The sequence below is a fragment of the Lissotriton vulgaris genome, chromosome 5, assembly GCF_964263255.1.
Source record: "Lissotriton vulgaris chromosome 5, aLisVul1.2, whole genome shotgun sequence".
NCBI classification, from domain to species: Eukaryota; Metazoa; Chordata; class Amphibia; order Caudata; family Salamandridae; genus Lissotriton; species Lissotriton vulgaris.
Genome location: NC_141693.1, coordinates 1,780,415,164 through 1,780,440,730, shown reverse-complemented (window position 1 = coordinate 1,780,440,730; position 25,567 = coordinate 1,780,415,164). Strand labels below are relative to the sequence as shown.

General features: G+C 47.2%; 1 protein-coding gene across 1 annotated transcript in view; it reads left to right on the top strand.

Moving 5' to 3' along the window:
• TUBG1 (tubulin gamma 1) overlaps nucleotides 1-25,567 on the top strand; it is a 197,387-nt gene that overhangs the window by 40,750 nt on the left and 131,070 nt on the right. The window contains exon 2 of the mRNA XM_086924100.1: nucleotides 4,526-4,638. Within this exon, the coding sequence (XP_086780226.1) occupies nucleotides 4,526-4,638 (113 nt within the window). The remainder of the gene's footprint in view (nucleotides 1-4,525; nucleotides 4,639-25,567) is intronic.

Below are 25,567 nucleotides of genomic sequence, written 5' to 3'. Positions count from 1 at the left end.
TTGCCAATGCGTATTCTAATGGTGAGGGCCTGACCGCTCCCACAACAATAACGTTTTACCAAAATCATATCAAAACAAGATGCTCATTGAAAAAACAAAAGGCTGACCACCAATGTCAGACCTATTGGCTTTGCCAATGATTGTTTATTTTCACGTTTCCCATAATCTTATTGAAACTAGTGGGACTGAGTTTACATTTTGAATATTTCTTGGGAATTCTAGCAGGCATCAACATATGTTAATAGATGATGCTGCAAAGAAAAGGTACCTAAAATATCACAGTAGTTTAACAAAATGTTTTAATTTCTAGTTGCATTTTTTTGTGAACATTTTATTTTGAAAGCAAAGACTCAATCTTGCTTTCAAGCTTCTGCAAATATTTGCATCTTATCCGTGAGCATTCTAGGCGCATTATACGTAGCCTCATATTGTTAAACTTTGCCAACTTTTTTACACATTTTTATACCTAGACCACTGTCAGCAATGCAGTCCAAGCTTACAACATTTCTTTACAGCGCTCACCCTAATAAAAGAAGCTTTGCATTAATGAACCTTAAATACAAGTTCAAACATAATGGGGTACTGTAATCTGGCAGCTAAAGGGTTTGGGCTGCAGGAGGTAGGCCTACTTGTCCGGAGGTCAAAAAAAACATGAAAACTTTTTGTCCTTGACCCCAAACAATGGGTCTTGGGAGTTGGGCTGTGGGAATTCCAGGCTGCTCAACATAATCATTTTTGTGCTCTATAATTGCTGTGTTGAATAAATGATAATCTGAGATACTGCTAGTTAATAAGAGCAGTCAATGGCTTATTAGGAATGTTAATTAAATGACCCACACAGTTTCTTGGGCCACTCTGTTTAACCCACTCTACGGCGCCCGCGCCAGAAGCCATAACCCATATTTGGGGCGTTTCACTTTCTTCTTAAAAGTAAAAAAACTATCAATTGTAAAAGTAGTTAGCATTACTAATTACAAAATGCAGTTCAATTGTATTTGAAGAAATTAAATGGTTACAATAATGCTCTTATTTTAATTTAATTTGTTTTTACAACATTCATTTTAAATTCACGAGAATAATTTTCAAATGATAAGAAACCAAAGTCATTGGTCACAGTTTCCAAAAGCGGGGTCTATCATCATTTTCTCTTTACTTTTTCAGGGGCTTTGGGGTGGAGGTGTCATGGCCCTATCCTGCCGTTGTGCCCCTCGCTTACATCTATTTCATTGGTTACAGCCATTTAATGATCTGCACTTCTAGCAAGGGAAGCAAATCTGGGTTCCATTGTTCAGTTATACTTTCCTCTCTGTGCAATGGTAGTGTGGTCTGCCAAATACAGCAGGTCGGTTGTGTACATCCTCTAGTGTGTTACATATCACCTTGTTGTCTCTACAGACTAACTTGAGGCAGACTTCCTCCCTCACTTACCACTTTTCTAAATCTATGATCCTTTCCTCCACTGTGGGGAGCATCAAGTGTATGGCTGTTCTATCTGATGATGATGTGAATTGTGCTGCCCTTTTTAAAAATCTTGACTTTTCTTCTGAATGTGGATTTTTCAACAAACACGTCAGGGTTGTTTTTTGTTTTTTTGTTTTTTATATAACGTGAACTCGACCCGAAGGTATCCGAGCTTTACATGAGTACTAGTTGCTTTACAGACTGATCCATTCTTTTTGTTTGGCATCAGGAGATTAAGTGATTTGCCCAGAAAATCAGGATGTTGAAAGTCCCTGCAGAGAGATTTTAACCAGGTTCCCCAGCTTCGAGGTCGACCCTTTAGGCGTTGGGTCACATCCTCGAGTTGATGCTCCTTTGCCCTGCCAAATCCATCTTTCACACTCTTGCACCGTCTGTATGTTTGTGGAACTGTATGATTATGGTATTCTCATAGAGGCCTTCTATTGATAATGTATTCTTCCTTCGTCCATTGGGATATGTCCATGTCTTTTGCAGCTCTGTTAAATTGCAGTAGCTCCATAATTGGGCCTTTGTCACGTACCAAATTGGCCCTTTTTATAATCATAATTTGCCTTCACTACTCCCTCCCACTGATCATTCAGTGTGGGGCCATGATATTCCCTTCTTTGCAAATAATTGTCTTCAAAAGTAGTTATCACCTCAAGTCACTGTGTAGTGTTTTATCGATAACCCTCCTTTCCACCAGTGGGTCAGCAACGAGGGCCAGCTGAGGTCCTGGATTGTTTTGGTCTTGATCTGGTGTTTGGAGTCCACTTTCGCTGTGTGTCTGCAGACTCATGGCCCATAAAAGGGCGATATTTCAGTCAAGTTTTGCAGTTTGTGTAATTGAACACTGATTCCTTATTTCGGGGGTCATATCGTGCATTATGTTTTTGCAATTACAATATTTTCTGTGTATTTTATGGAAGACCTATTTTTATTGGCAATAATATATTTGTGTAGCATTATTAATGACCCAATGCTCACACAGTTTTTGCCTACCCTGTCTGTACGTTCACTCTTGCCTGTGACATTGGCAGTGTACAATAACACCAATGCATAGGAGTGAAAAATGGACTGTAGTGAGGTATGGTTCCCACCACCAAGCTCTGAAAATAACTGACATTACACTTGCCCTAGTGCGTACAGTTTGTGACTGATTCTGTTCAGTCCTCTCGCCTAGCTGTCTCTCAGGAACTGTTTTTAATTGATTGTCGCTGTCTGTCATATACTGTTTCTCTTTAATGTCTTCTTCACCTTTAGGCTGCCTCCTCTCATTGTCCTTTGCTATCTTTCCATACTCTATCATTGTCACACACTGTTCTCTTTCTATTTTATCTCATCTTGTGCTCAGGTTTTTGTATCTAGCTTTCTTTTTCGCCTTCTCAACCCATTCATCTTTCCTCTTAACATTTATTTTTATTCCTCACTCTCCTCTTCTTTTCAACACGAATTACAAATATTACCTTTTTTGTTGTTGCACGTCCAACCTTTTTTTAGTTGATCCTCATCACTCCCCTCTCCGGTTTTTACTTCTACTGTATTGGATCTTTGTGTCCCTTCAAATCGTCCTTGCCTACACTGCATTCACCCCTCCTCTTTTCTCCTCATTCGCTTGTTCCCTCTTTTCTGCATCTCCATGTTCTCCTTTTTTCCACTGTCTTTTTCTCTACTGTCAAGGGGCTTCCTGCACTGTCCCCTCCACTCAACGGCTGCATCACTTCTTTCTCTTGGCTAGCAGTTTAAAGAGTGGCTAGAGTGAGCAATTAGACTGGTCTGCACCCAGAAGGCCACCTGCGCATCTAGTGCAGGTAGGACTCGTAGTAACAGATTAGGTAGTACAGCAATACAGTTTATTTATATTTCTCAAATGAACTGCAGTTTTGATCCAACCTCATTTTAGCCACATTTCTTTTGACTTCCTTACTGCTTATGCGCAGCAAGGCTTCCATAGGAATTAGAATTGTATATGCAGTATTTGCATGGTTGAATGGTAACATGGTCCCTGTACAAACGTAGTGCGAGAGCTAGAAAGAAAGGTAACTTGTTGTTTTGTAGCTAATAAAATGTGTGCTTGGATTACCATGTTTCTTTTCTACATTGTTTACACTAAAGAAGACATTTTCTGCTGCACACTGATCATGAACGTGTCATCTGACATATAAGATGAACGTGCATGTTTCTGTATGTAGCATGGAACTTGTGCGTATGTTTTGGAGCCCCCTCCTTGCTCCATAAAACACCATGCATATGAAAGTGAATAGGGCGAGGTTAGGCCTGAATTGTTGCCACTTTCTTGGTGGAGGGAGGCTTTACTTGGCGTGGCACATGTTAAGGAACCAATAGAAGCACGCTGTTAGTCGCTTGGTACAATGTCGGTAGGTTTTAGACTACTAAAATAGTGATGTGTGATAAAAAAGAATTGAGGCCTATTTAACCTATGCCCTAATTTGTATAACTACTGGTGGGTTGTTTATTATAGTTAGTCTTTCCAATGCACGATTTGCAGATGAGCAGTGTATAGTGAATGATAATCTAGCTTAAACACCAATTAGTGTGTGTGCATACTGATTTCAGGATGCATGCACAATACCTACCATCTGCAGATACGAGATTGTCTGACAGGTTTATCTAACTTAATACCTAAGACCATAACGGGATGAGTTAAACACCTGAAGCTTCTCCTTTTCTCCAAAAGGATCAGTTTCCTATTGGGACTTGGGGGAATCTGCAGATTCGACCCCTAATTCTTTGGGAGTAACACAATACTACATATTCATGTAACTGGGCGAATGCTTGTTGCATTTTTTTATCATAGAGTCGAACAACTTGAATATTTTGAAAACGGAAACACCCAGTAACGCTGGCAGTAAAGTTTCTGTGGTCCGACATTGCTAGTGTACCAGTACAACTTTTTCAGTATAACCGAGCCAGAGCATTTGATTGTTAGGACTTTAATTCGACAGTACAATGTACTGACTTTGAGCAATAGGTAACGTAATGCATCATTATAATCGTAAACCTAGGTGCTACTAATTCGGATTATTTTTACTGTTTTTTACAGTTGGGTTTGAGTTCTGGAAGCAGCTGTGTGCAGAGCATGGGATAAGTCCAGAAGGAATTGTAGAAGAATTTGCCACTGAGGGCACAGACAGAAAGGATGTGTTCTTCTATCAGGTATGCTCTTTTCATACTTTCAGAGTTTTCTTTTGTTTTCATGAAGAACATTTAGATTTTTCCCATCAAAACATGCTGTGTGGATGAACGGTAGTTCTGCGTCTCTTGGCCATGCTTGATTTGCCGAAAAACACCCAGGGCAAGCATTTTCCTAGAAAAACAAAACAGCTGGTTTAGTAATGTTTGACATGCTTCTGGCAGACTTCTAAGAACTTATTCTGCGTAGTACAAAACCTGTTTAAATCCTATCCGATTTTGAACTGTCAAAAAAGCTCCTTCATGGGCCTACCATCTGCTACTGTGAAGAAACCAAGACAATAGGAGAAGATGGGCTCCATGTGAACAATTACCTTACTTACCCAGCACTTATTTATTCACACTAATTCATAGCTCACATTACTGAATTCCACTAACATTTAACTCCAAAGTTTTCAAGTAAAGAAACCCATATCCCTACAGACCGTCTGTTTTCTAAGACTGGTTATATAGAGTTCTACCCCCAAACTGTCTAGCCACTACCTAGTTCTTTTTGACTATGCCTTTATATCTCTCACAGTAAGAATCTGGATGCACCCTCTATTTTCCAGGAGTGTGAATCTGAAAAACGGACTTCACACATTTTTGGAATACCTAGGAGAGCTTTAGACTACCTTATGCCACCACTCATGAAATCAAGAAAAGGGACATACACTATCCCTTGGTTCTCTTTTGAAGTCCATGAAATGAAAAGGGCTGAGGATCCACTCAATTTTAGGAGCAACAAACCCCATATAAACAGTTTCACAATCTAGTTGGGTCCTCTTCAAGGTGGAAATAGTCTTTTTTTCTCAGGGGTTGCTTAGGGAAGAAACAAACATAGGCAACAATTCTTTGTAATTATTGTTTGCACCAGGTGACAAATCAGTAAAAACCTCAAGCCAAGGGAGGCATTATCGTCTAAGTTGGAACCCAGAAACTTGGATTCTAAACCCAGCTATATCACAGTTTTGATTCTGTTTCAGAAATAATCATTTCCCTGTGCCTCAAACTGTAAATATGTGCAATGCAAGTTTATGAAAATTAACTGTATAATGTGCTGTTTTCTTCTGTCCCAGTTTATTTCCCCCTCCTCACATCTCATACTGGATTCTGTAATCTGTTCTCAATTGGACCCCACTCAGTTGTTCTATGTATAGCACTTCCTAGTCAAAGTGCCCCAACTGCGATTAAAAATGGCTGAAAAGATCTGCATTATATTGAAATCCTTAAAAAATGTCCACACACCCTATTAGCTTTCCATATATTCTGTCTTGCCTGACTAAAATGGCATACGTAGTGGTCAGTGTATGACTACAATTTTGGCGAAATGTGTTACTTTGCCTAGCTGTGTCTTTTTACAGACAATGTCTTCTCTTAAATTATCTTTCCAAGAAAACACTGGGAAATATTGGGTGCGCTTTCTCAAGGGACTGAATCCTATCGAAACCTCTCTGAAACAGTGTAACAATTCATAATGTATGTTTAGCAGTTCTGAGTACACTAAAGGGGTTTATGGTTCTAGGCTGAAGACCAAACTCAGTACAAGAAATAGCAGTGATCTAGGAGTAAGATCAACCAGTGGGCAGGTAGGTGATTACTGAGACCAGAGGGCAACTGAAAGTGTGTAGAGGTTACATCTGTTACAAATATAGATAAGTTCCTTCTTATTGATTGCTGTATGCCGGATACACAAACTCAGGTTACTTGGCCACTGAGATAAAATGCAGCTTGACCTGGTGAGCTGAGATGGGTGTAAATTAATTCAATTAAATAGGCTGCCACGATATGCAAATTTCAATGTGGACATGTTCGACTAGACACCATTTTTGCAGCACTTTAGTGACTTGTTTGGAAAACAATTGTGAGCATTTTGTTGTATAGAAGCTGTTGATAGTGACACTATTGTTCAGTTGCAAGTTCAAGTCATTGATCATAGAGGTAGCCGAAGTGTACTGAGAGCAAATGGTTTCTAGAGATTAAGAGAACCTTAGTCCTCTAATGCTAGTCGTTGAGCATACAGTGATCTGAAACTGGGAAACACTTATCCCATTTGACATTCATCCAATAGTCTGTGTAGTACTCAAGTTTGAAAGTTCAGACATTTCATTAGAGAAGTGTTTAATTGCCTTTTAGCTTTAGGTTTGGCAGCTTAATCTCCAAAAATGAATACATAATCCAGCTGCTGTGTCACATTATGGCGGTTCATTTACTTCTTATTCTTGAAATACATAATTTCATATATTGATGTTGAAACTTATGGTCCAGAGCATTAATGAAAGCACAGCTGACATGTTTTACAGTCCTCTTTAGTGTTTGTTTAACCCCTGAAAAGTATCTGACGCTCAGATGTAGTTATTTATATGTCCAAACTGCTGACGTAGTGAAGCTGTCCATGGCCTCGAAATTTTTTTAAATTGTACCAGCACTGCAGGTCTAGTGACTTGAACAATCTACTCTACCTAACTGTAATGTGCTTGACCTGTAAACTAGTCTCAAATTGTGTGATCTTAGGCAAATATTTTATTTTACACAATCATTTTTTTTCTTCATAATCGCATGAGATCACCTTCAAACAGTGAGATCAGCATTTCTACTGTAAGAAAAACAAGTTTGTTCGATTGAATAGACTAAACCTTTACTCCATGTATAATAAGAATCTAGCCCACATATAGAATTTAAATGAAGCCTGACTTGCCTCTTAGTTCACTAATGGCATTGCCATCACGGCTGAAGTAGGGCACTGTCATTTACAGGCAGAACATTTTCCATTGAAACCGCCACAAGCATTCCCAATAATATGCAGTTTTACTGGTTAAATTATATATTTGTAAACAATGTGTGGGAATTGGGGTTAGGCAAAAATATTTATCATTTGCAAATTTTCAAGTAAAGTGTTTGATTTGTTTTGTTCCTATTAAAATCTTTGTTTCCGTCATACAGACTTACAAAAAATGTGCTTTCCTAACTATTGAAATATATTTTTATATTTTTGTACAGTTAATTTACAAGCTATTTAAATGCTGTGTTAGAAAAAAACTGGCATTCTACAGCCCTGCCCTTCACACTTGTTGTACAGTACAATTTTCCGACAGTTCACTTTACAAAATCTTCCAACTTTACAGTCCGAGAAAGAAAAATAAACACCAACCTTCAGGATAAAATAAGCATCAAATTGTAAGAAGACATAATCTGAGGTTTGCTGAATATCATTTTTTTACTACATTGGCAAAGGGAGAACAGAAATAGGATGTAAAATACTTGGAAAACTGGGATTTGCTTAGGTTCTACTTTTACCCAGCCCTGTTCAATTCTGTAGAAATGGGGCATGGGAGAGTTGCATAAATCGGTGAAAAGTGGGTAAACTGTCTGTGGACGCTAAAGGAATTTACCTGGGCATATTTAGTAGGGAATACATTTATAACAGAATACTGAGCATATGGGGCATCACCAATTGCTCCCCTGTTTACACGCTAACGAAATATATAAAATCATTGTCTTTTTCATTAACGATGACTGACCTTGATCAAGGAGTTGTATCTTCAGTCTGACCCTCTCAGCCTTCGTCAATTACTGGCTAAAACTAAAATTGGTACTGACTGAATGTGAACACCAATCTTGAATACCAAACTGGTCTCTGCACTCTGCTGTCCAGGTTCGTTCCAGCCCACGATTTGCAGACTGCTGCATTAAAGTTTTGTGATGGAAATATGATACTAGTAGTACTTCTAGATTTCTTGGCTGTCTTCAAACTTACTAGGCATGTCGTTCTTTTGGAATGTTTATCCACAGTTCGAAGGATATCTTGAATGTTACTACTAAATTGTTTCAGGATACAGCCTTTTAGTCCTATGAGTTTCTTAAGTGACTATATTGATTTGACCCTTTTTTGCCTCTTTGGTACATCTGGGCAACTGCCTTCTGGACATGGTCTCATCCACTTGTGTCAGTTGGAAGTGTATATGGAGAAGATATCGTTTCAGAGTTAATATCTAGCTGTTTGTTCATCTCCAACTAGCCTGTCTGTTGAGAACGTTTTGTGAAAAGGCACAGCTTGAAACACTGCTCTCAGACCGAGATGAAGGCCACAGCTCCCTTTCAATGGCATGAACATATTGAGATGTTCTGGTACTCTTTTAGAGATACTGCTTCTTCTTTGCCAATTATAGTACTTAATGCGGGGCGTGGCTTGGACGCCGATCGGGATGGCGGCGTGAGCTCGCAGCTCCGCGCGGAATCCCGCGAATTCTCCTGTTTTCGGAACTCTAGGCGACCCGAAGACAATGCTCCTGCCCTCTGAAGTGTAAGGGGACAGCTGGGCACAATCGGAGAGTCGCTGGGGGACTGCTGGCCCCGGGAAGACCGAGTTGAAGAGGCGGCCGAGGTGTTGCCGAGGGCGCGAAGAAAATGGCGGCGAGGAGGTCGGACGGCTCAGAACCTCAGCCCTGAGCCAAGTTGTCGCCGATTGGCAAAAGATCCTGTAATCGGCTGATCGGGGCACTAGGATAGGCGGTGCTGTGTCCTGAGACCAGGGGACGTTGGCCGGATTCACCCAGAAGCTTGGGGACCTTCGTTGGCCACCGCCACAGGACCCATCTTACCCCCTCAGGCTTCCGAGGGGGGCGACGGAACGGAGCTAGTTTAACTGGCCGTTGCTCCTGAGAGCGTCGGAAGGGACATTGCACTGCCCGGTGCCCGGAGACTGGCACGGAACGACGGGCGCCAACGCAAAACGGGTTCCTGGACCTGTGACGCAGCACCCTGGAATGGCGGCGATCGGAGGGCCGATGGCCGAAGGACGCCCTGAGGGGGACTTGGCGACATCTACTCAGCTGAGCGAGAGCCCTTCCCCGGAGCTTGATCAAGAACAGCGGCTGAACCGGCGTCTGGATGCCATACTTGAGGCGATTACCTCAACTAAAGAAGCATTGCACCAAGACATTGCCCAGGTGGCCACGGGCCTGGGGCTGCTGCGCGCGGATCACGCGAAGCTGGCGGACAGGGTCAAGGACCATGACCAACTGTTGCTGGACCTGAAGCCATCGGTGGTGACCGCGGAGCACAGAATCACGGACATCTTGGCCCGACTGGACACGCTGGAGCGGAGGGCGGAGGATGCCGAAGGCCGCAATAGACGGAACAACGTGCGGGTCGTAGGCCTGCCGGAACGGATTGAGGGGGAGGATGCGGTGGCCTATATGGAGAACTGGTTCCGCACTGTGGTAGCGCCGGAGGGGCTTACTCCCTTTTTCACTCTGGAGCGAGCTCACCGGGTACCTGCACGCCCGCCGGGACTTGGCCGCCCCCCCCGACCGATGGTGGTGCGGCTCCTCCACTACAAGGACCGGGACCTTCTTATCCAGCGGGCCAGGATGTCGGGCCCATATGAGGTGGAGAACAGTAAGGTTACGATCTTCCCGGACTACACTCAAACGGTCCAGAAGAACAGGGCATCGTTCCTAGCGGTGAAAAAGGAGCTCAGGGAGGAAGGCATCCAGTACTCCTTGCTCTACCCGGCTAAGCTGCGGATCATTATGGATGGCTCCACGCACTTTTTTCAGACCCCGGATGAAGTTTGGCAATGGCTGGAATCGTATAGAGCGGGGACGGACAGATCGCATAAAAGTAGGCGAGACCAACCCAAGCAGCCCCGGGTGAGGCAATCACAACGCATCAGATCCCGCAACAGGCGCCAGCGGGAGAAACGGGAGGCTCAAATGGCGGCGGAGAAGAGGGATGCGCTCGCAGCGACGGCGGCCATTACAGGGTCGCAACAGAACAGTGAACGGGCAGAGACGGACTCGGGAGGGGAAGGCAGCAGGACGGGAGAGGAACTCTCAGAAGCGGAAAGTTCGAAGGGACCGATAGTGACCCCACAGACATCGGATGGTATTTTCTGCGGCTGAGGTTGAATCGGGACTATATCTAGACTTCATGGTAGGGTGGTATCCTGATGATGGGGGACGGGATGCCGGGTGGGGGAGTTGTGTGCATCAGAGGGGATGAAGGTGCGGGGCGCGGGCTCCGCTTGCTGGGGTCGGCGGTGACTCACCCCCCTTGGGCCCTTAAGGCCGACTGTGGTGGAGACCACAGGGTAAGAGTGCGAGAAGTTGGTTCAAGGTTTGGATGGGGGCGGCCATTGGGTTCGTATGCTCTGTCCTGGGGAGTGGGGTTTGGGAAGTTTTTCTGTTTTGGGTGTGTTCGGGGGGGGGGCAACTGCATTGGGGGGGCAATGATCCTTTGTTCTCTGATTCGGACTGTACGAAGTTGGAATGGGGACATTACCTAATTTGAAATGCCTGACGTGGAATGTCCGGGGGCTACGAACTATGGTGAAACGTCACAAAGTCCATGCATATCTAGTACGTAGGGGGGTTCAGATTGCTATGCTCCAGGAGACTCATCTCACCAAAAAAGAGTGCACTGCCTTGCAGAAAAGATGGCGGGGCCAGGTGTTTGGCACCACTTATTCAGCCTATGCCAGGGGGGTGCTGATCTGGGTGAGGGCGGGGATACCCTTTCAAGTGCTGAATCAAGTAGTGGATCCGGATGGCCGGTATGTGGCGGTGGAGGGGAGGTTATATGGAAGGGATGTGGTTCTCTGCTGTATATATGCACCGAACACAGAACAAGCTCGATACTTTGATAGCCTCTCGGGGTCCTTGGCCTCTTTCCTGGCGGGCCCAATAGTGTTAGGGGGGGGACTTTAATTCGATCACGGATGTGGCTCTAGATAGGTCCCATCCCCCCCTGGTGGACTCCCTGGTGCGCAGGCTGGCCGTGCATAGGAAAGATTGGCAGGATAGATGGGGGTTGCTGGATGTCTGGAGGGAGCAGCACAGGGGAGCCAGGGATTATTCCTTTTACTCTGCCCTCCATGATCTGCATGTCAGGATTGATTCGGTGCTTTGCGGTGGTTCCCTAGCCCCATTGATTTCCCATGCGGAGTACCTGGCTAGGACTATCTCTGATCATAACCCCCTATTGGTACACATTCAGTGGCAGAGAGAGCGCTCAGTGATACCAACATGGCGGCTTCGGCCAGAGACGCTTGAGGATTCTGTGTTCAGTGACGCGGTTCGGCAAGGCATTGATAGCTATTTCGGAGTGAATGAGGGCACGGCCACGAGCAGGTCCACTGAATGGGATGCAATGAAAGTGGTGGTGAGAGGGGTGTGTTTGGGTAGGTTCTCGAATGCTCGCGCGACTGTGTTGAACGACCTAATGAAAGCGGAAGAAACTTTGAGGGACTTGGAGCGCCGTAGGCCGGCTAGGCCGGATCTACAGGCCCAGTTATTGGAAGCGAAGGAAGTGGTTGCCACCGAGGTGGAACGTTTAAGGTGTTATGACTACAGGCAGTATATCATCAGGCCACATGCAGAAAGGGACAAGGTGGGTACCCTCTTGGCCAGACTAGCTAACCCGGAACTTAGGGGCTGCCCGATCCTCAGCATTAATAATGCGCAGGGGGAAATGGTGTACTCCCAGGCAGCGGTATTGGAACGTTTTAGGGGGTATTATGAGGAATTGTACCAGAGTCAGCTGGGAGTGGGGGTTCAGGACATTGCGGAATATCTGGGGGAGAGGCAGCTTCCGGTCCTGGACGAGGAGGACGCGAAGGAGCTGGGTAGCCCGATCACGCTCACAGAAATACGGGTGGCCATCAAACATATGGCCCGCAACAAGACGCCCGGGGTGGACGGACTGCCGATTGAATTTTATCAACGGTATGTGGACAGCTTGGCTCCCAGGCTGCTAGTGGTGTATGCGGAAGCCTTTGAGGCTGGGGCGTTGCCCGGGTCCATGCGGGAGGCCTTGATTGTGCCGCTCCTAAAGCCTGGCCGGGATGCAGCGGATGTGAGGTCTTATCGCCCGCTGTCCATGCTGACGGTAGACTATAAGATTCTGAGCCGAATCCTAGCCACCAGGTTGGCCCCACATATGACGGGCCTGGTTCACAGGGACCAGGCCGGGTTTATTCCCACGAGGAGCACGGCGCTGAATATTCGCCGCCTGACGGGAATAATGGACGCCATCTTGGACGGAGAGGGAGCTCCGGCGGTCCTGTCCGTGGACATCGAGAAGGCCTTTGATAGTTTGGAATGGTCTTTCCTGGATGGAGTATTAGAGAGGTTTGGCATGGGCGAAGGGTTCCGCAGGTGGACGAGGGTCTTATATACCTCGGCAACGGCGAGAGTGCGGTTGGGTGGTCTGGTGTCTGCGGCGTACCCGGTGGGCAGGGGCACACGACAGGGATGTTCTCTCTCCCCCCTATTGTTTGCTCTAGCGATGGAACCCTTGGCGGTCCATGCGAGGTCAGGTGACATGTACGTAGGGGTAGCCAGCGGCGGGCACTGGCATTATATATCGCTATATGCGGATGACTTGCTCCTATACCTAGCTGACACCTCGGGGGCATTGGTCGGAGCGATGGATCTGTTGTCTGAGTTTGGCCGGCTATCGGGCCTTAAGGTCAATTGGGCAAAGACTTGTGTGTTCCCGCTGCGAGCGGGCTCACCGCTCCCTGACAGCGATTTGGGCGTGATATGGGAACCCTCTTGCTTCACCTATCTAGGTGTTCGCATCTACCACGCGACAGCGGATTTACTGGAGGGCAACATTGGTCGCTGTGTCCGGGCACTGAGGGGCAGCATGTCTTTCTGGTCGACCCTCCCGCTGACGGTTCTGGGTCGGATTGCACTTTTGAAAATGGTGGCGCTCCCCCGCTTCCTCTATTATTTCCGAACGCTGCCTGTTTGGATTCCCCAAGGAGTCTTTAGAGACCTGCGGTCAATGATTATTGGCTTCCTATGGGGGGCATGGCCGCCGTAGAGTGGCCCTGAGCACGCTACTTCGCCCCAAGCTAGAAGGGGGCATGGCTGTGCCAGACTTCGAGCTGTACTACCTTGCGGCGCAGCTACAGGTCCTTACTCAGAACGTAGCTAGGGTGTTTCGGGGTCCAGAGGAGGACCGAGATCGGGGGATACAGCGCCACGTGCTGTCTTACATCATCATGCAACAGAGGCTAGAGTTGCGGGCCCTCTCCATGGAGGAGCGGACGCTCCGGCTGTGCTGGCAGAGGAGCCTTCGGAATGCTGACGGCTTTGCCGCACGGGGGTGATTGGTCCCCGTTGTTGGATTGGGAAGAGGCGGGACTGCAGGTGGTAGGCGACTTATACGTAGACGGGGCTTTGGCGCCGTTCGAAGCGCTCCGGGACCAGTTTGGGCTGCCTGATGGGGGGTTCCTCCTACACGCGGCGGTGGTGGCTGCCATACAGAAGCACTGGAAAGGGGGGCTCATGGAACCAACAACGACTATGGCGTGCCAATATGTGGTGATGGCGGCAGGTACGTTCAAAGCTGTGACGTGCCTCCATAATAGGATGCTGAACGAGGGACTGGAACCGCTCCAAGGGCTCAAGGCTAAATGGGAGGAGAGCGTGGGCCGGCCTATACCGGACACGGCGTGGGGCCATATCCTGCGGCGCACGTGGAAGGGCACGAGAAACGCGCGCTTTCAGCAAGTGCATTTCTATGTGCTTCATAGGGCCTATTTAACTCCTGAGAAATTACAGCGGTACTTCCAGGTGCCGGATGCCCGATGCCCACGGTGTTCATCTTTGGGCGCGGACATGGACCATTTGTTCTGGGGGTGCTCGCAACTGGGGACCTACTGGGCGGAAGTAGGGGAACTCCTGAACGAAGTAACTGACAGGGAGGTGGAATTCGATATGGCGGCGTGCTTGCTGCTCTGGTTCCCGCATACTAAACACACCAAGGTGACAAGCAAATTCATTGACCTGGGTCTAATACTGGCGCAGAGGGAAATATCGTGGCATTGGAAGTCCAGGGGGGGACCCTCACTTCGTAGATGGAAGAATGAATTGCTGCGGTGGTCTGACTGCGAGAGTGTGCTCCGGATGAAGCAGGCTGTTAAGATGGGGAACGAGAAGGCACTGGATGCGGCGCGTGCATGGGAGTTAGTGGTACAAGCGTTGCGTGATTCTTTGGTAGAGGATGAGGATGGTGAAAACTAGGCCGGTGGACACCGCGGGGCGAACACAAAAGTATTGCACCACGCACTGTAATGGATCCATCCAATTCGACAGGACGGGGCATACACCTTAGCAGTTGCCAGGGGAGAGGGGCTTTGGGGGGGTTGGTTAATGGGAGTTTGCGGTGGGCCGGAAGCCGCTAGATGGAGGCCCAATAGGGCACCTTGGACCTACTAGGATGGTGGATGTTGTGTGGAGCGTGGAATGGCTGGGGAGAGTGGCCAGGTGTGACGACTCATAGAGCCTAGGGCAGGTCCCGACAAGGGTGATACCGCTGGTTCTCACTGGGATGGCTGACGGGAGTGATGTTGTGGGTGGGGGGGTAAAAGCAGATACGCAAAACGATATTTCACCATGGTCCCTGTGGGACGTGCACCGTGATGTTTTCCTATTGAACGAAGTAATATGCCGCCCGGCCTCCGGGATGCGGGCTGAATGGCTGTGTACGATTTGGATTTCTTAATGGATGGGGGGATATCACGAGTGAGCTGGCGGATTGATTGTATCCTGTGGTTTATAACTCTGCAATAAAAATATATTTAAAAAATAAATAAATAAAAAAAATTATAGTACTTAATAAGAACTACATGAACACTTCTTCCAATTAATTTGGTGCTCTTTCGATGTCCTATATAGAATTTCTTCATTCCTCTCCATTTTTGTGCCGCCACTCTTCTGTCACTGTTGTTGCAGGCTACATTTTCATCAGGCTGATGTTTCCCTCTGTCTTCTCGCCCCTTCCTTTGCAGCCCATTAAGGTTGAAGCAGCTGGGTCCTGCGCCAGCCAGGGCAATGAGTGGAGGGGTTTATATTGTCTGTGAGGTGGAAGAATGGTAGCTTGCCCAGACCAACAGAAGGTGATCACTGTCTTATCAGCACTTGCCCACTGTGTCCTCTCTCAAGCTTCATAGTCTTGCGTACAACAAGAAAGCGGCTCTAACCCTGAACCACACACTCACTTGTGTTTTCTGGGCAAGTGTTGCACATATCAAAGCCCTGTGTAAACTCTCCTACCTGATGAGCAAGGTCAAAGGTAGATGTAAAAATAACCAATGTATGGAATATTGCTCATCGACAGCTTCTCATTGGAAATGTAAGAATATGCAACTGGTCTCTGTAGTATGGTATGCTAGGAACAGAAGTAGATGCATGTAGATAGAAGGGCACTATTTGTTAGAAGAGTGTCACCTTAAGCCAGAGAATCGAGGTGGAGTGGAGTGGAGTGGAGTGGAGTGGAGTGGAGTGGAGTGGAGTGGAGTGGAGTGGAGTGGAGTGGAGTGGAGTGGCATTCAAGTGGTACAGTTGTGGGTGTAAGTAACTAAAGTGTCAATAGAGACCGCAGATAGGATGAAAGCAACATAAATAAGAAGCCGCATGCCTGTGTAAAAAAAATAGGTAACCACGTTAGAGGTCCAGGAATAGTACTAAAACACTTCAAAAAAAAAAAAGCATGTTGCAAAAAGACAAGGAAGAACACATGTACTTGGTCCTTGTTCCAGGAAGGAATGAACACAACAAAGGAGGGGCCCTAGAGACCAGCCGCCTGATATGTGCACATATCGTAGACTCCTTCCGGGAATATTACCAGACCCTTACACTGCACAAGACCTCCCTCCAGATGTGATTCCTGCATATCTGCCCGCGCAAGCAGGAAGACCTGGAACATTTTTTTCAGATAGAAGAAGTAATTTCTAGCATTTCCTGCCAAAAGATATGGAAGTTGCCAGGACCGGATGATTTCCTGGCCTCTTTTTTATAAGACGTTCTGAGGTCTTGCCCCTATTATTACTAGGCACTTCAATGCTCTTGGGGACAGTTTCGCTTCCTCCGTCGATGCTTCGAGCAGACATCGTAGTAATTACCAAACCCGGGAAGGACAGGACCCATTGCTCCTTTTATCGTCCTAGCTCCCTTTTGAGCACCGACCTTAAGCTCTTCACAGGAATTCTCGCTTCTCTGCTTAAACCCCTCCTTCCGGGCCTTCTGGATCCAGACCAGGCTTGATTCATGCCCCAATGACAGTGCAGCGACTATAGAAGGTGGATCTTGCACATAATTGACAAAGCTCATTGATATGCCCTAGAAAGAATGCTCCTGGTAGTCGATGCTGAGAAAACCTTTGATAGGGTACACTGGCCCTATCTGTCAGCCACTCTAACCCACTTTGGCAAGGGACCGCTCCCAAAGATGGATTCTCAGTAGCTTTTCCCAACCGACAGTTGTCGTTTGTGTTAACCCCTTCGATGCTCATGACGAGCTCAGCTCGTCATGAGGCACAGTTGAGCTGTGCTGATGACGAGCTGAGCTCGTCATGAACAATGATAAATCTGGGAATCCAGCGCTGGAGAAAAATATCCCTAGCAGCCAAGGTGTTAACAGACGCTCCTCCGTGCCTATCCTTGTTACTCGGGGGACCAGGCAGGGGTGCTTGCTATAGCCCTGATCGCTATTCGTTTTGTACATAGAGCCCATAGTTCAAAAAGTACGCTCACTGTCTTCAAGGCTCTAGACAACAAAAAATCTCGGACTCCGCCCACTGCTTATGCAGTGGGACGCTAGTCCGAGACCTAAAAAACAGTCTTATGAAGTCCAGAAATCTCTGCTAAGAAAGACAGACCATACTTGGTAGCGCAATGAATAGATAACTGTTGAGATTATTGCAGTGCTTTCTTTTATGGTTAAAAAATGCTGCATACCTAAGACCAATTGCAAACTTTTGAATGTTGTCTTTTAACCTAACTAGTGCATAAATCATTCCACTGCCTCCTCTGGAAAAATGCCTGTGTGTATGTTTTCAATGCACAAATGTGTATTGGTAAAACTCCATCCCAAACTGCTGAATGGAATTACACTAAATTTGCCAGAAAGATACATTTTTGTCCAGAAAGCATGCTTTTGTAATTTGGTGTAAATCCATTCAGTAGTTTCAGAGAAATGAAAGTTAAAAAAATATATAGATATCGGGGGACTCAGTCCTTGTAGTGGACTTGCAAATCCTACAAAAATTTGATTGGCTGCCCACACTTCAGCCAGAACTGTTAGCAGCCATCTTGGGACTCCGCTTGAAGCTGCGCCCCAGAAGAAAAGTTAAATATAAAAGGGGCAGGGTAGGATTACCTGGGCCCCCTGCCTCCATATCTGGGGGCAGGGACCCCGCCACGTCTTAAAAGCATTTTTGCATTTTTTTCGTAAATTTTGCTGCGTACTCTCGGGTAGATCACAGCAAAATAAACAAGCATTTACAATGCAATAGGTCTTGCATTATTAAAGTTTGAGCTATTGGCATTGTAAATGACAATGCCTTTTATTCATTTGTTTTTAAAACCTGCAATTGGTAAATCAACACGCACTTTGAACGTATAGTCCTTGCTTACAATGAGCAAGGCTGGCAGTAAAATAGACTGCCAGACTTGCTTCTCATAAGCATGGACTATAAGTACAATGTGCCTGTTTACTCACCGATGCAAAGGAATAAAAGGCATTGTCATTTACAAGGCCAATAGCTCAAACTTTAATAATGTGAGACCTATTCAGACCCTCCAGGATATCACGATTTCGCGATTTGCCGCGAAATCGGCACTTTTTAAAAAATGCCGCGATTTTTACAAAAATGCCTGCGAAATCGGCATTTTTGTAGAAATCGCTGCATTTTTCGCTATATCCTGGGGGGTCTGCTTTATGTGGCTATCGCCTGTGCCTCTGTCTCCGATGCTGCACCAAAGCTCCTCAGATACTCAGCAGCGTTGAAGCGTCCCAGCGGGATGGCAAACCTCACACCTCCAGCCCTTGATGACCTGTTAAGAGGTGCTTCGAAGGTGACAGAGGGAGGGGCTGCAGGTTCAGGAGCTGCGACATCTATTCACATGCAAACAGCCCTGAATGTGTCATGTCTCTGCTATTTAGAGGGGGGCTCACACATTCCATTTCTACCCAGGGCCCCAAACATCCGAGACTCGGCCAGATTACACCCCTGATTACACCGAGGCAGCACGTGGTTCTCTTCACAGAGCGTAATTGCTGTCACTAAATTGTAAGCAAACCTCGGTTCTTCAAACATGCAGTCTATAATTTAAGAAAATACAGAAATGGCACAATCGCACCCACACTGATTAACAGAGTATGGAGGACAATCAGTTCAATCAGTTCTCTTAGAGTATCTCCTGTAAGTACTGTACATCACAGTGTGGGATGGCATTTTGGACAGAGAGCCTGTCTTCTCGTTGTCTTGTGCAGGAGGGGGCGAGGAGCAGAAGATGATACTAGAATACTGCATGCTCAACCCTGTGCCCACCCTGGTGGATCCTGTTCCCTCTCCTGTGATGGCTCCTGCCCTCCCCTCAGTGATGGCTCCTGTCCCCCCCCCCCCCCCCATGTGGTGGCTCCAGTCCACCCCCCGCCTGTGATGGCTCCTGTCCCCCCATGTTGTGGCTCCAGTCCACCCCCACCTGTGATGGCTCTTGTCCCCCCCTCTGGTGGATCCTGTCTCCGCCCTGGGTGGCTTCTGTCCCAGTCCTGGATTGGCCCCTGCAGCGAGGGTGAAGTTCTTGATGGGCCTCTTCTCTAAAGGGCTCAGCTCAAAATTAATATGGAAAGGTCGGCGAGTAAGTAAGTGAAGGGATGGGTGAATGGCTGGATGAATTAGTGAAAGGGTGAATCGATGAATGAAAGATTGAATAAATGGATAATGAGAGAGGATGGATGGATTGAGAGGGGAAGGATGGAGAGAAAATGTAAATAGCTGGATGTATGGGTGGAAGGGTAGCTGGATGATGGATGAGGGGAAAGATGGATGAGGGGAAGGATGATGGATGAGGGGATGGATGGATGGATGGATGGATGGATGGATGAGGGGAAGGATGGATGGATGGATGAGGGGAAGGATGGATGGATGGAGCGGAAGGATGGATGGATGAGAAGGATGGATGGATGGGTGAGGGGAAGGATGGATGAAAGGAAGGATGGATGAGGGGAAGGATGGATGGATGAGGGGAAGGATGGATGAGAGGAAGGATGGATGGATGAGGGGAAGGATGGATGGATGGATGAGGGGATGGATAGAGGGGATGGATGGATGGATGGGTGGGTGAAAGGATGGATGGATGGATGGTTGATGAGGGGGTGGGTGAAAGGATGGATGATGAGGGGAAGGGTGGATGGATGGATGATGAGGGAATGGATGGATGATGAGGGGGCGGGTGAAAGGATGGATGGATGATGAGGGGAAGGATGGATGGATGGATGATGAGGGGAAGGATGGATGGGTGGGTGAAAGGATGGATGGATGGATGGATGATGAGGGGATGGATGGATGGATGGATGGATGATGAGGGTGTGGGTGAAAGGATGGATGATGGGGGGAAGGGTGGATGGATGGATGATGGGGGGAAGGGTGGATGGATGGATGATGAGGAAATGGATGGATTATGAGGGGGCGGGTGAAAGGATGGATGGGTGATGAGGGGAAGGATGGATGGATGATGAGGGGAAGGATGGAAGGATGATGAGGGGAAGGATGGAAGGATGAAGAGTGGGTGGGTAGATGGATGTGTGGCTCACTGGTTAGAGGCGGCAGACCCGAGAGCAGAGGACGGCCCGGGACCAGGGTTCGATTCCCGGCGCGGCAGGTTTCTGGACCAGGGTCAGCGGACTCGATAATTCTCTCGCCTCGGTGCCCACTCTGATCAGCGATCACACTCGGCAACTCTGGGCATTAGCTTGCCTCATCTTCACTAACGGCCCCACCAGACCGCCGGGGATGCCTGGTCTCACCCTGGGGATACCCATTAAGGGACCATCTCTCAGGGAAGCCAGGAAGGGTTTCGCAGCGGTCAAAGCGCCTTGGGACCCTACGGGTAAGTAGTGCGCTATATAAATGCCTATACATACATACATACATACATGGATGGATGGATGATGAGGGAAAAGGATGGATGGATGGATGGATGATGAGGGAAAAGGATGGATGGGTGATGAGGGGAAGGATGGATGATGAGGGAAAGGACAGATGGATGGATGGATGATGGGTGGGTGAAAGGATGGATGGAAGGAAGGATGGCTAAGTGAAAGGGTCGATGGAGAGAGCAAGGGAGGATGGATGGATGACTAAAATAGTGGATGGGTGGAAGGATTAGTAAGTGAAAGGATGGCTGGATTGGTGAAAGGGTAAATGGCTGAATGGATGAGTGAATGGATGGATGGGATGAAGAGTGGATGGATAAGTGTACAGATGGATAGGGTGAAAGGGTGGATGGATAATGGAGATGAGTGAAAGGATGGATGAGGGGATGGATGAAGGGATGGATGAGTGAAATGATAGATGGAAGGATACATGATGGATAGGTTTGCAAACGGTTGAATATGTTTGGATATGGCTGGGCTTACTTATATACCTTTGCGCGACCTCTGATGTGTCTGTAAAACGTACCTATTGTCCTGAAGTTTTGTCCTGAATTTTGAGCTCCTGTCCTGAATTTGTGTTCTGAATTTTGACCCTTTGTCCTGAATTTTTACACTCACCGTCCTGAATTTGCACCAATGCCAGTTGGTCACCCTATTCGCTGGCTTGGAGACGGAGCGCCGTGCAGAGATGTCTGTCCCTCAAGATAAACAGACAGAACCACTCAGCCGAGAGAGCTGAGGCGCACACGGGACGGGGTATCTGCAGAGGCGCGCTGGACAAGGGATGAAGTCAGAGGGTTGAGCTCACCTATTGCAGACCATTTCCCCCTGGGAGTGAGCCATGGGAAAAATCCTAGAGGCGAGAAATTTAACACGGGCGTCAAGTGGCCCCATGTCATGGGTGTCAACTTCAACCAGTCCCCGCTTTTAAATCGGAGACGATTTGCAGACTGACATTTTGCAACGAAACTACATGTACCAACATGCAGTTCGCTACTGTTTAACAAGTGACCACTTGGCGGTTTTGACTGCTCTTTCTCTAGTGGTTAGGTCTGTCGAACGGGCATCCGGTGGGATATCAGGTCGTGTTCAAGATACACTGTACTATTTAACGTGCTTACTAATAAAAGGGGCGATAGGTATAGCCATCATTAGTGCAGCAGGTACAGTGGCACCAAGCTCTAAGGCTATTGCAAGACACAAACTGACCTGCAATGGTACGCCTCTTCTGGCGCAGGGCTTTACAACGTGACGCATCTGGGAGATGCGTCACGTAGTTAATACCCCGCACCATGGTGCATCTTTTGCGCCGCCGCTGCGTCACAAAAGTGCCGCTACGGCAGCGTAAAAGCAGCGCAAGGGGCTTGTAAATCTGCCCCAAAGTGTCTACATTGTAAAGAAACCAAATATACATAGCTTCATGTTGTTAAATAACTAAAAAAACTAAGATATCTGTGTTTGTTGTAGGAAAAATGGCCACATAAAATGCCGCAAAATTGCCGCTAAATTTCCATATTTGTGCCGCTAAATTTCCATTTTTGTGCCGCTAAATTTGCTAATCCATGCCGTTATATCCTGGGGGGGTCTGCCTATTGCATTGGAAATGCCTGTTATAATTTGTGAATGACTGCAACTTGCTGAATATGGCTCAAAAAGAAAAATTACCCAAGAATGTGCGCAGGGATGTTTTGGCCATAAAAAGAGCAGATGGCCTTCAACAAAGGGAGTGTCAGAAAGATCTGAAAGGAACGAACAATATGTGCATAGGGACCCACGTACATCAATCGTGTTTTTATTTTACTCCTACCTCTTTTTATCATAATATTTTTTTCTTTTTTGCTGCAATTGTTGATTTGCTTGTTTTTTTACAACATATTCACTGCTTAATGTTTACTATTGTTTTATATTGTTCCTCGTCTATAAACAGTTTGCTTCAGGGCCTAATGAGAAAAAGATGGGCAGAAAAAAATAGATCTGACATAAATAGAATAAAATAGTATGAATGATATAGATGAAAGATCATAATAGAAAGAAACGAGAGGCCATTGTGGCGAGCCACGCACTTTACTTTTGTTCAACCACCGGCCCAGTTTGTCATATACAGACGAGACTCCACAACAGTGTGCATGCCTTGTCTGTGTATTAAACTAAAAAAGATGGTTACAAATAAAAGATAAAGGGTGAAGTTCTTCTGACCCCTAAAAGTAACTGTACTTTAATGTATATCAGTCAGTGGATCTCGCACGCTACCGTGCCAAAACGGTTCTCACGCATTTTATTAAAAGTTCATGATTATCGACAGGAAACGAAACGGGCTGAGGCAGAGTGGCAGGCGAGCATATTGAGCGCGGATATCTGGGCGTGCAAAAAAGCGGTTGCAGCCAGGGGCGCAGCTATCAATAGTGTATGAATGTGTAGTGCCGCCGTGACCCTTGAGGGTTGGTGTGTGAGCGGCACTCACCACTGAAACATCGCCTCTGGTTCCACCACCTTAGAGGCGGTGTATTAATTTAGAACAATATATATTCATGCAACCGAACTCCCATTGTGGATGCTGTATCTTCATGAATTCAGGGGGAATAGCTCCCGATGGTGCGTGATGGGGTAATACTAACCAATATTTGTTAACTTATTTCCCAACTCTGTGAACAGTGAGGCCAAATCCCTTGCATAAACTAGGGCGCACTTCACCTTGGCTCAAACCTCTTGCTGCGACTGAATAAACCAGCAAAGGGGGGCTGCCTTGGTACATGTGAAAGCTTCCCAGAGCCTTGGTGTTCAATGATGCAGCAGATGCAGTGGCACCGGGGGTACAGGATGTGACTGGGAAACTCATCACCCGACACAGAGGCCTTAGGCCTAATCCCTTGCATGGAAACCATGCTACACTTTTTATTTGTGCATTCCCAAAAAGGGATATAGAAGCCAACCGGTGAAAGGGGAATGAAAGTATTAAACTAGATCTATCAAGGTTGTGGAAGAGTAGCGTTGCGTGCAGCGGTGTTGTGTGGAGCAGAGTGGCGTTGCGTGAAGTGTCAGTGCTTGGAGTGGGGTTGCATTTAGTGACGATTTGTAGAGTGTTGTTGCACGGAGTGGAGTGCAGCGGTGTGGAGTGCTTTGCATGGAATGGCATTGTGTCGAGTGGCGCTGTGTAGAGTGGCTTTGCGTGGAGTGGAATTGTGTTGAATGGCGTTGCGTGGAGAGGCGCTGCATGGAGTGGTGTTGCGTCTAGTTGCACAAGTTGTGTGGAATGGAGTGGCATTGTGTAGAGCGGAGTGGCGTTGCATGGACTGGCGCTGTGTAGTGTGCCATTGGCGTGAGTACCACTGCTTGGAGTGGTGGAGCATGGGGTGGCGTGCAGTTGTATGAAGTGCAGCTGCATGGAGTGGTATTGTTTGGAGCGGAGTGGCACTGCGCAGAGTGGCGTTGCCTTGAGTGCCACTGTTTGGTTTAAAAGTGAAGTATGTATAGTAATAAATGTCTCGAGATGTCCTTCCATATGCAATCGTCCCATTGTGTGCCCCTCCCTTGCTGCCATCCGCTCTAAATAAAAGAGCAGCCCTCCCACAGTCTTCTACTGTGACCAACACAATTTGTTTCTTGCCGGATCCCAGACGATGTTTGGGGCCCTTTAGGTTGCCATGCCCTAAGTCTGACACTGGCCGAACAGCATTAGTAGCAACACACTGTCAACTAGCACCTCAACTTCAGGACTAGGGTACTGCGATGTCCCGACTCCCTCTAGTAAGTGCTGTCAGACACTTTACCCTATGAATCACTGTTGGTTCCTTCGAGTCTATGCGATACAGCTACTTAGGTGTGCAACCTGTTTTAATTCCTGAAAACGTCTCCTGCTCTCCTCAAATACGGCTACAGCGCAACACACAAGTACTGAGACCTACGCATCCCCTCCTACAAACAGATGCTAGTTAACGTAGTTACATGTAAAGCGCTCCAATACCTTTGGGTCGAGTTTGCGCTGTAAAAATATTAAAAAAAATAATGCTGGTTTCTTTGCGCCGCCCCCTCGCATGCTGTATATGTTGCCCCCTGCCTCTGAGGAGGGTGCTGCATCCGTCTGCACAGAGACGCCGGTCGCAGACTGCAGACCAGGCGACCCGGAGCGGAGACTGAGCTGGCTTCGGACTGAGAGTCTGTCGGACAGACAGACTAGCTTGTCCCGCCATGGGCCTGCCTCGTAGCAGTCGCTGTGCTGCTTCTAGAGCCTTCACTGGGCACTGCAGCGCAGCTCTGTTGGAAGCTGGGACATGTGCTGTGTTTGTTTCCTGCCAGGTATTCTGTGAGCATTCGCCAAAAACTATTGCATGGTAGCAGCATCACGCCTACTTGGGAGCCTGGGTGGTCGTGAGTGGTGCGTTGAACATTTTACAGGAGTAAAAGTGTTCAGTTAAGGATGCTCGCTGTACACGTGACGTCGACCCTGTCCCTGAGGTTTAACATGGAAGGGGTAGGAAGGGAATCTACACTGTATGTTGTGTCGTAGACTGCTGACTAATTAAATCCCTAAAGTTTTTCCAAATCCCTTTCACACATGCATTTTCCTGCGCCTTTAATGTAAATGTAGTGTATTTTGTAAAGCGCACAGCTGCCCCAACGGGGCGTCCCGGCGCTGTATAACGCTGTGGAACCATTCCTGGCTCTCCCTGTGAGATGCCCCTCCTGGGCACCCCCAAGGTGAAGCCAGGCATCCCAGTGTTGTAGGGGCCGTTGTGGAGATTAAGCAAGCTATTGCCCAGAGTTGCAGTGTGGGACCCTTGATTAGAGTAGGCGCCAAGGCGAGAATTATAGAGTCCGCGGACATTGAGCCCTAGACCCTGCCGCGTCGGGACTTGAACCCTGGTCCCATGCCTGATCTCTGCTTCAGAACTGAACCGACATGGTTCTTTTTTCAGAGCAAAATTTATTGACCCGAGCAAAACACAGATCACGCCCTAACCTGA